This window comes from Tachypleus tridentatus, chromosome 7 (assembly GCF_004210375.1).
Source record: "Tachypleus tridentatus isolate NWPU-2018 chromosome 7, ASM421037v1, whole genome shotgun sequence".
In the NCBI taxonomy this organism is placed as follows: domain Eukaryota; kingdom Metazoa; phylum Arthropoda; class Merostomata; order Xiphosura; family Limulidae; genus Tachypleus; species Tachypleus tridentatus.
This window is the reverse complement of record NC_134831.1, coordinates 55,445,234-55,459,017: the sequence shown is the minus strand read 5'-3', so window position 1 is coordinate 55,459,017 and position 13,784 is coordinate 55,445,234. Positions and strand designations below refer to the sequence as shown.

The window sequence follows — 13,784 nt, the reverse complement described above, 5'->3', positions numbered from 1 at the left end:
CTGACCTTTTTTTTTCTCATTTCACATTTTCATCTTATATAAAGTTAGTTTTTGTCTAACTTTTCAAGAAAGAAATTAGTATGTCTCACATGTGAAAGTCTTAATTTGGACTTTAATAATGCATGGTTTTGGCAAACTTTGCTAATGTGCAACATAAAAATTAACAAAAATAACTGTCTCACTCTTCAAGGGAAAACATGGAATGATCATAATGAGTTTAGGTTTATTTATATACATGTATATATTTAAAATATGTGGTGTTATTTACAATAACATAAAAAAATTAAACATAAATTTATTTCCGAGGGTAGTTTTCAAAACTTCCTGCAATGAGCCTAGAGGGAACATATTGTTAAACAAGCTGATTATGAAGTATATGTTTGTCTACTTGTGGCATTCAAGGGTAAGTTAAGATCAAACCCAAAATTTATGAAGTCAATCAAAAATACTGCTTCCAAGAGAAGAAGGTCAAAAATTTGAATATTTTTTATTTAAAGTGATCTTGTTTCTGCAGAAATTAACTGAAAGAGTGACACCTATTCATATAAAGAATAGTAAGAATGGAGAAGTTGTGAAGATGTTGTACAGGGACCCAGTGAATGAAAACCGAGTAAGTTTGGTGATTTGTCATGTACAGGTTACCAAGTTGCCTTTTTAAGTTTGTTTTATGCCTTTTTTAGCTGAACTCTGCAAATGAATCATACACTAAGATTAGTTAATTTGACCAACTTTTACTGCCAGAAAAAAGAAATTAAAATAAATCGGAATTATCTTCTTTTATTTCTCAAATGACTTGAAATAGTAACATGAAACTACATATGTTTATCTCAAACAGTTTTAAACTCGTAACAGTATACATATGTTTATACTTAAATTTTATTGTTTTATTACCCTTTGAATCATGTCTTATTAATATTATGGTCATAAAATTTAGAAACCACTTGGTGAATGTATAGATCACATTACTCTGTCGAATCACATGACAAGTCTACTTGTGAGTTACTTAAAAGTGTACCTTGTAATACATTTCTCTTATTATTGTTTTTTATTTTAAGTTATATAACATAATAAGTTTCTAATTTTTACAAATCAGGTACTTTATAATAATTAATAAAGAATACAAATGAAAAACAAGAAATAATGTATATACCTGGGTCTTCCTTTTTTGTTTGCTGTTAACTGTCAGTGAAACCTAACTCTACTTGTTTATGTTAATGGTACTTCAAAACTAATTTTTTATTTCAGTAAACAATGCATCAAAGGACAGAGAATAATAACATACAACAAATGGGCAATGTCCCATAACTCTGTCGCAAGAGCTTTTAAGAATTGAGCTAAGCTTGTTAATATGTTTCCTGTGGGAATAAAATTTGAAATGGAAGAGAAATATACATTTTCTCTCAGTGTAAAACAATGTAAAGCAATAAATCATTGGATAGATTAAAACCTCAGCTTTATATTGGTTGTAAGTAATATAGTTTTAAATGTCATAGGGCACTATTGGCAAGTTCTGAAAAGAGGGTTTGATAGGTGGGCATAGTAGGAAGTGTCCAATTTTCTGTCTTAGAGGGGAGAGAATACCCAGAAATCAAATGTCACAATTCTTTTACTAGGAAAAATTCAGGATATTTTTTCTAATATTGCTTATAAAATTAAGAATATAAAACTTGTGTTACAATTTAGACTATAAGCTACATTTTTATGCCAAGTTTATTCATATATTGTGATAAATGGTTTAATTAAATTTTTAATGTAATTCACTGAAAGTTGGTGATGTGCCCAGAAAAAGATGCTTGTAACAAAAGTATTGACATATGAAAGATTTCCACTTTTATTTTATGAGTTAGGACTGTTTATTTTTCTATAATTTGGATTTAACTACAAAATAAGCCAAATATTAGCAACTATAGTTTTGTAAATTAGTGATTAAATGTGATGGATAGATATTATATTTACTACCATCTATCTGTTGGTGTTTGTATTGATTGACATTATTGATACTGATTTTTTATGCCTAAAAAGCAGAATAGATAATCATTTGTTTTGAACTGCTTTTAAAATTCTTCTATATCAGGTAGCTGTGCTTGGAGCATGTTGTGTAAAATTGTTCTGCTGTAATTTTATATATTGTACTTTGCAGTGATTAGAATCTGCTGTTTTGGGGAATTAAATAGTTTTTTTTTATTTTTCTATTACAAAAAATATATGTTTCAAATGATTTTTAATGAAATTCATTCATTTCCTACTTTACATGTATACCAAAAGTTACCTACATTTTTTAAAAATGACGTTTGGGTTTTGTACTACTCTTAGAACTATTTTATTCAATTTTATTACCATGGTTATGCACTACTGCTTTCACTACACAGTCATAATGAGCTTCTGCAGATGATAGCAAGGATGATCTCGAGCTACACTTTGGTATCCTAGAACTCTAGCAGACCATTGGCATAAAAGCCCACTAGAGCTGCATCAAGGGATTTGACAAGCACATGGTGAAATAAGTTATTGTGATTCTTATATATGCAAAAACGACTCGTTTGGGTTGAGAAAATATTTTACGTAGAAGAGCGAACAACGTGAACCTGACGATGACCGAAGAAGGTCGAAACGTTGTTTGCTCTTCTACGTAAAATATTTTCTCAACCCAAACGAGCCGTTTTTGCATATATATTTCTCTACAAGTGGGTTTTTTCGACATCACTGATTATTGTGATTTTGTTTTGTTCAACCATTGTTCTCTGAAAAATAGTCTGTTTTTGAGGTGTGGTTTGAACATGTAAACTTTTAGTTTAAAAGCTTTTCCAACTTCAAATTATTCTTTATCACGTTGCTAACAGTTTCATAGGCATGTACAGCATAATTGAAAAGGCTTTTTATGTCTCTTGGTTTTCCTTTGCAACTGTAACCTTTACTTTGCAAATTGAGATATTCTTATGGATTACATTTTGATGCTGTATAAAGTGTATCTTCTTCCAAGAAAAACATTTAAGGCTTCATTCATTTAAATTTTCTGTAAGTTAGCTTTGCACCATTAATAGTCTCACTGTACGTATACCTTTTCTGGGAAAATGCTGTGATATACTCCTTTAACCATAAAATGTACAATTTGGATAAATTACATTTTTGAATGATTAGGAATTCATCATGGACCAAAGATATAGATGCTAAACATCTTGCCTATGGTTCTTCAATTTGTACGTGTTGTAACATGCCACTTTATTAACATACATAAATCACTTTTTTATATTATGAAATGTGGGTAACTACATATATATTAATACCATTTCATAAAGGCATTTTGCTATCTAATTTTGTACCATAAATGATCAACTTGCTGTGCAGTATAATTACCTGTACTTGAAGAAGTTATGTTGCAAAAGAATCATTGAACATTCATCTCTTGTTTTTTTCCTTTATGACTAAGTAATTTCTTTTAAAATAGCTTCATAGCTTAGTTTGCAAAAAGCATGACACTGTACAGATAAATAAATGTAAAGAGGGTTTTTGAAGTGACATAAATGTATGGAGATTATTAATTATGTTGTATAGCAGTATCAGGTGATGATAAAATTATAGTTGGTGCTAGAAGTAAGTAGGTACTAGGCCTATTAAAGGAAGATGATGATGAACAAAAAGAAGGGATCTTGGTATTGGCTGTTTACCAGTTTTATTACTTTGGATCACTCTAGGTAGCTGAAAAGTTGCATATACACCAAAGATAGAGTGATATGTGAAGTAGCTATTCATATCTAACTTTCATTGATCTGTAGAATAGAAAATCCAGATGATTTTTGTATCATTTGAACCATCTCTGCACAGGAGCACACTTTACATTCTATATCACATGGTTAGTGACTTGCATTCAAAATTTAATTAAATTACTTTTTGTTCATATTATATCATTTAGTATAGCATAAAATTATTGTCAATAACCCATATTTTAGTGGTATAAAAGTTTCACTTTTATAAATCAGTATTCTAAAAAAAAACCGAATTTCGCCTCTACTGTAATATAACATAAATTACTCATATCAAGTCATCTTCTCTCAAATAAAGCATAATTTTGTAGTCTTAGATATTGTTCAGTTACAGAGCTATCAAATAGAAAATCATAACTCACCTGCCACATCCTGTATATCAGGATTTGTTAGTAATTCTCTCTCAGTGTAATATTATATGATTTATAACCAATAGAAAGCCATTGTTTTCATCTATGAAATGAAGTGTTATATTGAGTTGTTTTCTGAACAGAAAATTGTCATTTTCTCCTTTTGTTCCCATGGAAAACATGTTGACTAGCTTGGATGAATTTGTAAAGCTTTTTGTTACTTAGTTAGAAAGCCAGAAAAATTGTGATTGTTATGGGAAATTATCTGTTCTTTGATGCTTTATTTGATTAAATGAAAATTGTTTAGTTAACTACTACCATTAGTATGAATAAGGCCAAGTGTCATTAACAGTTAACAGCAAAAAAAAAGTCCAGGTAAATACTTTATTTCTTGTTTTTTATGAGTATTTTTTATTTATTATTATAAAAGTAACTAAAATGTAAAAATAGGGATCTCTGTAGATTGGTTAAGGTTATATTAGGTAAAATAAATAATGTAATGAACATTTTCACAAGGCACGTAAGTAGCTTGAAGTAGCTTGTGTGAAATGTAATTCAGTAGCATAACACAAGCCCCATGTTCCCCAAACAATTAACAACTTACAGTGGTGTGAATAGTAGTTAGACATGGTTCAAGGGCAATGAGACAGTAAATTTTAAATATAAATAGTTGTATATTGTTATGAGTTAATGCTACCCATCTGTCACATCCTGTAAAATTTGAAGTTGTCTAAAAATATAAAAGAGCAATTTTGATTTGGGAGAGGGAGTTACAAGGTTGGTTAAATTAACCAATCTTGTACAGAGTTAGAGTAGAGATAATAAGATATAAAATAATGAAACTTTGTAGAATGGATGGCAAGACGAAAGGGAAACGTCATCCTCTACAATTGTGTCTACACAACAGGCAGTTGCCATCCATTCTACAAAATTTCATCATGAATACTCTGCCTATATAATCTATCAAAGAAGATATATAAAGTTTTACTGGAAACAAATGTTTGAAAAGTATTTAGAAGGTTTTAGAGATTATGCAAATGAAATTTGAGGCTTTTTATGATGAAGAATAGTAATGAAAAAGATCAACATACTCACAAACAAATCTTTTGTTTAAATACTTCATCAAAAATTCAATGTTTTGTGTATGAAAGATTTATGATGTTTGCTAAAAGTCTACCATATATTGTGAAGATACACATACTTTTTTTTAAAGTTATAGTATAAATTCTTAATGAGTGCAAGTGGTATTTTATACAAAATCCATTGTGAGAGGGTAAATACCAGAGTCTTTGCCATCTGTACATAGGCAGTGCTACTGGACTGTCTGATACTTAGAGCTTTTATAATGTAAGAAACACAAAATAGAAATGATAACAGTTTGTTTAGCGTAAGAGAAAATGTTTGTGTTATATACTGCGTGTGGTAGAGACATGATTTTAGTGACCCTTTTTATTTGATAACTAAAAGTTGAAGTGCTTCTGACTTAATAAAATTTTTGCTGTTAACAAAATAATGCTGTTTTTAATGAACCAGTTATAATTATTATTTTATGTTGTAGGTTGTGCTTACTCTGGAAAAGAAAGTGTTTGATTTGGAAAATCATGAAGAAACATTTTTAAAAAACAATGGCAAGTGGGTAAGAGCTGATGTTTAAGACCAGGTCATCTATAAGATAATTTTGAAAGTTAAAGAAGTATTCATTTTTCTTGTGCCTTGAAGTGTTTAATATTTCTGTAGCTTATTAATGATTGTTTTTTGTACATGTGATATTCAGTGTATTGAAAGAAGAATTGCAATATTGTAAGTTCGAAACTATTTTTTCCACATTTTGATGTTCTTGTGTTTTATTTTCTTATATGTTAATATAAGGTTATTGAAATGTGTGAAAGACTTTTCAGAAAAGGTATAATGTATGTAAAAACTTTACATTGAAATTACGAAGGTTTTATAGCCTATCTATTAAGTTATTTTTAGTACACTTATTATTATTAATACAAATTTGAAATATGGTAGTATAATTTTCACAGCACAATGGGCTTGTTCTATTTAATTGTTTTCTATTCAGTTTTAGTACAGTTCTGTAGAAGGACTGTATTTAATTGATAATTGATGTACAGTTTATATTCATGACCCTTGTAGGATCATGAAAATTTTGGAAAGACATGGAATTTGCTAAAAGCTTACAGAAAGTAATGGGAATCTCATTGTTGTATTTCTACAATGAACTACTATATTTAATATCATGTTCACAAATGATGCCATTATAGTATATTATGTACTATTCATTGAGCATAACTATCTTCTGATACAGTATATTACCTCTTCTCACATAAATAGCTATTCTCATTCAGGTACTGATTGAAATGCATCTCTTATGCAAATCATACAACAATCCTTCACCAGTAAGAGTGCACCACACTCTCCTGATGCATGCCTTTATTTGATTCAGCCAAACTCTCACTTCTTGTTTGATAGTAATCATGTCAAGACATTTATCTTTGTGCTCTTTAAATTTAATCAACTTCATGATTTATTTTTAATCATTATTCTAATGTGAATTTTGCTTCAGTTTCTCTTCACGTTTAATGAATCTTCAGATAACTTATTTTCCTAGTGTGTTACTACATGCATCAGTTCACTGAATGTGATAATGATAAAAACCATTCAGTTGAGAGTAGGGTGGCACTGTAGATGACAAGACATCCTCCACTACATATAATTGGAGTGAGCTCTCGAAATTGCAGTTCATCCCTTCAGTTAGAATCCCTAATCCTTAATCCCAGGTGGATGTTAGCTGGATTTTAGATTCAGAGATGAACCATTTGTCTCTGTTTCCTCACTCAGTTATACTCTTGTTACTCCATCTATGTTGTGGGTCACAATGGAGGTACTTGCAGATAACTATGATTCTTCTTCTCACATTAATCTCCTGATGATTTTATTGTGCTAAAGGCATTTCCTCTCAGTTTGGTTTTGATTGAGATGGTTTACATTAGCAAGATATCTTTAGGACACCAGGAATCGGGTTCCTGGATTGGTTGATCAATTTCTCACATTGCTTTCATGTGTTCTGTTCATAACTCTGGAGGTATGAGATTCCCTCTGGTCTGATGAACATGAGGTCAAACTTGGTATGATCCTCACCCTACCTCTGTTCAAGTGTTGGTTTCTGGCAGCTTAAGTTGTGGATGCAGTTGACTTGCCATGTATGGGCTATCATGCCCCATCCACTCTACATCTGACACATCCTTTACTCTCACCCTTGTTGATAATATCTAAGGGATTGAGATTCCAGTATTGTGTGGCTTGGATCCCCATCCAACCATTATTCTCTCCCTTTTGGATGTGCTCTCTCCATTTTTCACCCGTGTCTGCAACACTTCATTCCTGGTTCAGAAATGGTACAGTTTCCCAAGTATGATCCTCTGCTGCAAGGACCTACCCTTTTAGGGAGTTCTTCAGATGCTTTTTGGAAAAAGAGTGCTTTTTTCTTTCCCTTACACTGGCCTCTCCACTTATCCATTGTGGAATTCTAGCTATTTATGTGAAAAGAGGTAGTATACTGTATTGTAAATTCTAATTTGTACTGAAAATATATTTCCTGTAGGTTCACCTCTCATACTTCCCAACCTTCCTATTCACTAAAAACTCGAACTGATAGTTCGGTATAATTGAATAGAGTGTGTCATACATGTATTCAAGGCACAATTTTTAAACAAGTGATTGTAAGGTATGTGGGAGCTCAAGGCTTGTGGCATGTGAACACTTGTTTGCACATAGAAGGCAGCACTGAATGGCAATAACTATTTAGTTGAGAAGAGGTAAGTAGCTATCGGAAATATATTTTCAGTATAGGAAAACTATAACTTCTTTGATTGTAGCAATTGTGACACTTAATTGTGCAATTTAGAGATAACTGTCTAGTGCTAGATAAATGTAGCTTTTGGGCTGCAATATTTATTTATGATGAACATCATTCGTGAATTGCTCCATCAATGAATAATGGAGAAATCCAGTGGAAGACTTGCCAAACAGGTTTACATTTCTGACATGGGTGAAACTGCTCTTAAAGTTTCATCTAAAAACTATCTATCCATAGTTTCCATGGGTTAAGGAAACTGAGAATGGTCAGGAAATTTTATGCTTTGCATTTTGTGCCTGGTGAGCATCAGGAAATTTTATTTTATGGACCAGTTTCTGTGAATTTCATTTGATTAGATGATGCTTTTAGGACATGAATGTTGAAAAACGTATTCTATTATTAGCACTAAAAATTTGCTTACAAGTTAATTAGGATGTATTTAGCATGTCAGTGTTGTATTTATGCATAACCATTGCTTTTTTTAACTTCTCTCTTTTTGTTTATATTAACTGTCATGGATTATGAAGGCAGCTTTAGTAACTTACATAAACTTTAGTAACTTAGCTAGGTTTCTGTCTAAACGAAGTGTAAGAGCTCTGGACAAGGCTTCATCTCATGTTTTTAAATGTTATGAAGTATCATTTTACTGTAGCTTAAAAAAGCCTAAGATTATTGTTTAAAGATAGGCTAATCCATTACATAAGTTATTTTGATTTTAAAACTTTCACTGCATTAATAAAACAGCCCTTGTGTCAGTAATCAAAGAACATGTAATACCCTGACATTTTTGTATAGTAAGATTTGAAAGATAACCAAATGAAAATGAACAGTTTATTTTGGAAGATTCTGGCTTTTCAAAGATAGAACAAATATGCACAGTTTTGAGTTTTTTTTCATGTCTGTACTTATATTTATTAAATTAATTTTTGAAAATAATTGTAGTAATGATCTAAATTAATTTGTTAGCAGAAAATGAAATATATATTTTAATTTCATTAAGCACTTTGTATAGCACGTAGCATTATGATGCATTGTACAGCTTAGGCAGAGGTTGTTGACAGACAATATTTCCAAGAGATGGGTTGAATACTAGTTGAGGAAAATCCTGCATAAAGAAAAATATGGATGACAATGTATAATATCAGAAATTTGGAGATAAATTTTGGAAGAATCAGATTAAAAAATATTGCATTGTTGAATGTTTTATTGACAGTAACAAATGATATTGCATATATGGTTTCAGATAATGCAGTACCATTTGCTGCCCGTGAATCTTTGCAGAAACAGTTGAACATGAATACATCATATTTCCCTAATAAAGTGTGATGAATATATCATGTTTATTTAATATTCTATAATTTGGTGAATCTATTATCTGAGTAATATAATCTGGAAAATTTACTATTCTTAAACAATAAACAGTATGCTAGGGACAGGAAATGATAAAAATTGAAAGTGAAGATGAACATGTGCAGCTTGACAGAATTAGATGAATAGTCTTAGGTTTGTTTTCAAACTATAAACTTTCATACTACTGTGTGCTTTTAAGATCATATAGTTACAACATAGACAATGTGTTGGTATTTGCTATTTAAATCTGAGGACAGTATCAGAATAAAAATAATAAGTACTTTTAATAAAAGTTTTACTTAATAGCAGGGGATGAGAGAATTCTGATAGTTGAAGGGTCCAACCCCAACACAGCACTTGGCCTTAAATATGGGTTGCTTTGGGCTACCCCCATCCCCCAGGGTCAGTCAGCTGGTACTGTTGGGCTAGGGTCAACTGAGTATCAATGTTGGGCATTCTCAATGGGTGTTGTTAACATTGTGTCTGATGCTGGTGTTTGGGTATAGTGCTAATGAAACCTTGGTGTTATTGCTGTGTCCTTTTACAGCATTGTAGTGCATCCCCTTGTAGGACTCCATAATTGGTGTGGTCAGTGGGCACTGAATCATTCTCTAATATTATGGATCCCCCAAGTCCCAATAAAAAATAATATTTAAAAAATAACTCATTGGTAAATGACCACATCTTTAAGACATTGAACAGCAGTCCCAAGTCATTCTGTATCTGTAATTCATTTTCTCCTCCCTTCTTTGTCAGACAAACCTTTGTGACAAATATCTCCTTTTTATACAGAAGGGATTAGAGGGTCTTGCTGGCTCTCAAAAGTCCATAAAGAATCTACATTTTGGAGACATCTTGGTAGAACATTTACACTGAACTCTTCCTTAATTCTAAGGCTGTTGGGGATATAATCATTGAGGTTACTCCCATGCTACTTTGAATTCCTCACAAAGAGTTATTTTTAAGAGGGATTTGAAGAACACTCCCAAGTCAGAGATCCTCACTGGTTTCTCCTGTCAAAGCATTTCTGCTGTGTGCCATATTTCTACTTGAAAAAATGGAATTATACTGCTGACCAGTGTCTTAATTTGTAGTGGCAATAACCATAATGCTTACAAGTGCAAACTGGAACCTCACTACATTAACTGTAGTGGTTCCCACTCCTGTTTTTTTTTTCTTGCTCAAATTGAGTGGAGAAGAAAGAGGTACAATGTTTAAAAACATTAAACAATATTTCTTACCTTGAGTGTTGTAAGTTATTGTCCCCACCTACATCTTGGGCATATGCTATGTTGGGAATGCACATAGATTTTTCCATACCTCCATCAGAATCATTTTCCAACCATGTGAAGAGTCTTTTGCTATTTATGGATAAGTGAGTTGACAAGTTAATGTCCGATCTTTTGTCTTTTCCCATCATTCATTCCAGTTACTGCCCAGGTCAACTTCCTTCAGAACCAGCTTCTGGCATCTGCTGAAGTCCATCTACTTTGGCCCCAAGATATAGAACTGTTATTTGTTCAGAGACCTGCCCACTTGATTGAGGACAAGATTTGTGGAGGCCAACAAACCTCCTCCTAGTAATGAAAAATGGCATGGTTGAGGTTTCCATTCTGATCTGGACATAAAGGCCTTGATAGATTCTTATCATCCTCTGTGCTTTTCCTTACAGGAAACATTTCTGAAACTTGCTGACTCATTCACCTTTTGGCAGTTTTCTTTTTTCAGACTGATAGGTTGTGTGATGAATAAGTGCAGGGAGGAGTGGCACTGCTAGTCAACCAGCATGTGCTCACCCTGTCTTTGCCACTTAATACACTCTTGGAGGCAGTAGCCATTTGTGTTTTCTTGAGTTGTATCATCACTATTTGTTCTCTCTACCTGTTTCCTGGAGAGACTTATTATCAGTCAAACCTTAATGCTCTCATTGAAAAGTTGCCATATCTCTTTTTAATCCTGGGAGACTAATGTATATGGGCCCTGCATGGCCATGTGGTTAAACCACTCAAGTTGTAATCTGAGGGGCACGGGTTTGAATCCTTTAAATGCCCCCTGCTAGTACAGTGGTATGTCTCCAGATTTACAATGCTAAAATCAGGGGTTCGATTCCTCTAGGTGGGCTCAGCAAATAGCCTGACGTGGCTTTGCTATAAGAAAACACACTTTAATGTACACAATCCTCTCTGGGGTGATGCTGAAATTAATGGGAGGGATCATTCCATAGAGTTATTTTTTTGGATCACATTCTTTCTCTCTTCAGTAGTGGTTCTTATACTCATTTTCATGTGCCTAGTCAATATTTTACTACCACATATCTATATTTTCTCTCACTTTTTTTGGAGGGTTGACAGTGACCCATAGGGCAATGATCATTTTCCTGTTGTTTTGAGGGAAATTGATAGTCATTGATCCCATCTAACTCATGTGCCTTGGTGGAAGTTGGACCAAGCTTACTGGCTCTCTTGCACCATACTCTCAGAATTTGATCCTGATCTGTCTGTCATTAATAGATGACTGCTAAGTAGTAATAACTGACTGCATCATCTTGGCAGCTCTTCAGTCTATTCTTAAGACCTCAACATGTTTTTCAAAAGTATTTTCCACCATCATGGAGTACTACCTGCCAGGAGGCACAGAAGCCTCAGAAACAGGCCTGGGATACCTTCTGATGGTACCTCTCTCTTTCTGACTGTATCATTTATCATTGGGCTTGTGTTCATGCTAGGCAGGTCAGGTGTCAAAGCCAAAATGAACTTTGGATTAAGTTCACAACTAACATCTCTTCTACCAACATCCAAAATCATATAGGATAAGGTTCAGATGGTCAGTGAGAGGTATGTCTCCCATCCCCTTGCCACCTTTCTCTCCATTGGCTAGGAAGCTACTGTTGTACAGAACATTGCTGATACTCTTGGCGAGAGCTTTTATGATACATCCACTGTGAATCACCTGATTTGACTTAAAACGTTGTTTAAGAGGAAACATCCTGTTTCCATGTTCTTTGACCTTGAGAAAGCTTAAATTCTACATGGAACTACTGCATTTTGTGGGATTTCCACTCTTATGGGCTGTGTGGCCATTTACTCATTTTTATTTGGAAATTGTTATTGAAAAGATGATTTCAAGTTATGTGGGTTCAATACTTTCCCTTTCTTTTCCACTGGGACTAGAAATCCTTCAGGGCTGTGTCTTGAGTGTTAAACATTTCATTGTCAAGATTTATGCTATCTCTAAACAACTTCTTCCTAATATTGCAAATGGGCTCTATGTCAACAACTTACAAATCTTGTTTTAGTTGTCAAACATGAGATTTATTGAATAACACCATCAAACAGTCCTCAGGCACTTGTTGAAGAGGGCTACAGCAAAGGCTGTTTTTTTCTTTCTCCAAAACCATTTGCATGCACAGGATATACTCTCTGATTGTGAGCTCCATTTCAATGATGATGTTCTTCCTGTGGTCCCTGAGGCCAAGCTCTTTGACAATAACTTGACTTTCTTTCCTCACATTGTGCAGGTATGTGTCAAGTGTACAAGAACACTGAACCCCCCTCATTTTCTCTCTTCAACCTCTTGGGGAGCAGATTGATGTTCTATGCCCAATATCTACTATGCTCTCAATCGATCCATACTGGACTATTGATTTCTGATTTTTGGTTCTGCTAGGATCTCAGTTTTGAAGCTGTTGGAACCAATTCACCATCTGGTGCTTTGACTCTTCATAGGGGCTTTCCGCACTTCTCCAGTCCAGAGTTTGTACAGAGTCCCGTGAACCTCCTCTTAACCTCCATTACTTGAGACTTTCTTTGCAGTGTACTTCTAAACTTCAGTCCTTCCAACCACATCCTACATGAGGTTGCATCTTCCTTCTTCAGTGGAGTATGTTTTTTCAGAATAGACAGTCTGCAATTCTTCCTTTTGGCCATCATAACCATGGCTGAATTGGATCTGACCTTGGATGAAGTTGCTGTCTCCACTGATTAACCCATTCTGCCCTGGCTTATTACCATCCCCATCTGTGATCTTTCTTTGAGTCATCTGAGGAATGCAGGTACTCCTGATTGGAAGTACCATCTTCTGTTTGCTGAACATCTTTCAAGCCATTCTTCTATTCTCTTTTATAAAGATGGTTTGAAATCAGATGATCCTGTGGGCTCTGCCATGGTTTGTTGTGATTCAGTGGTTGCTCATAGGAACCCCTTTACAGTTTCTGTGTTCACTGCTGAGTTGTATGCCATTTCTCTTGCTCTGAATCACAGAGAAGCTATGTAGTACATCAATTGTACTATTTACACTGACTCTTTTAGTTCTCTATTGGCACTGGAATCATTTCACATTACCCTGTTCTTGTTGATATTCAAAAACAACTGGCCCATTTTTTTTTATTTTCTGTTTCTATCCAGTTTTTCTCTGGATACCAGGCTATGTCGATATATGCAGGAATTAACTAGCTGACATTGG

The 13,784-nt window shown here is 33.6% G+C and overlaps 1 protein-coding gene across 3 annotated transcripts in view; it reads left to right on the top strand.

The window, feature by feature from the left end:
• 5PtaseI (inositol polyphosphate-5-phosphatase A) overlaps positions 1 to 13,784 on the top strand; it is a 94,719-nt gene that overhangs the window by 51,444 nt on the left and 29,491 nt on the right. For all 3 annotated transcript variants that reach the window (XM_076511762.1, XM_076511763.1, XM_076511761.1), the window contains exons 10-11: positions 515 to 610; positions 5,670 to 5,747. In XM_076511762.1, the coding sequence (XP_076367877.1) occupies positions 515 to 610; positions 5,670 to 5,747 (174 nt within the window). The remainder of the gene's footprint in view (positions 1 to 514; positions 611 to 5,669; positions 5,748 to 13,784) is intronic.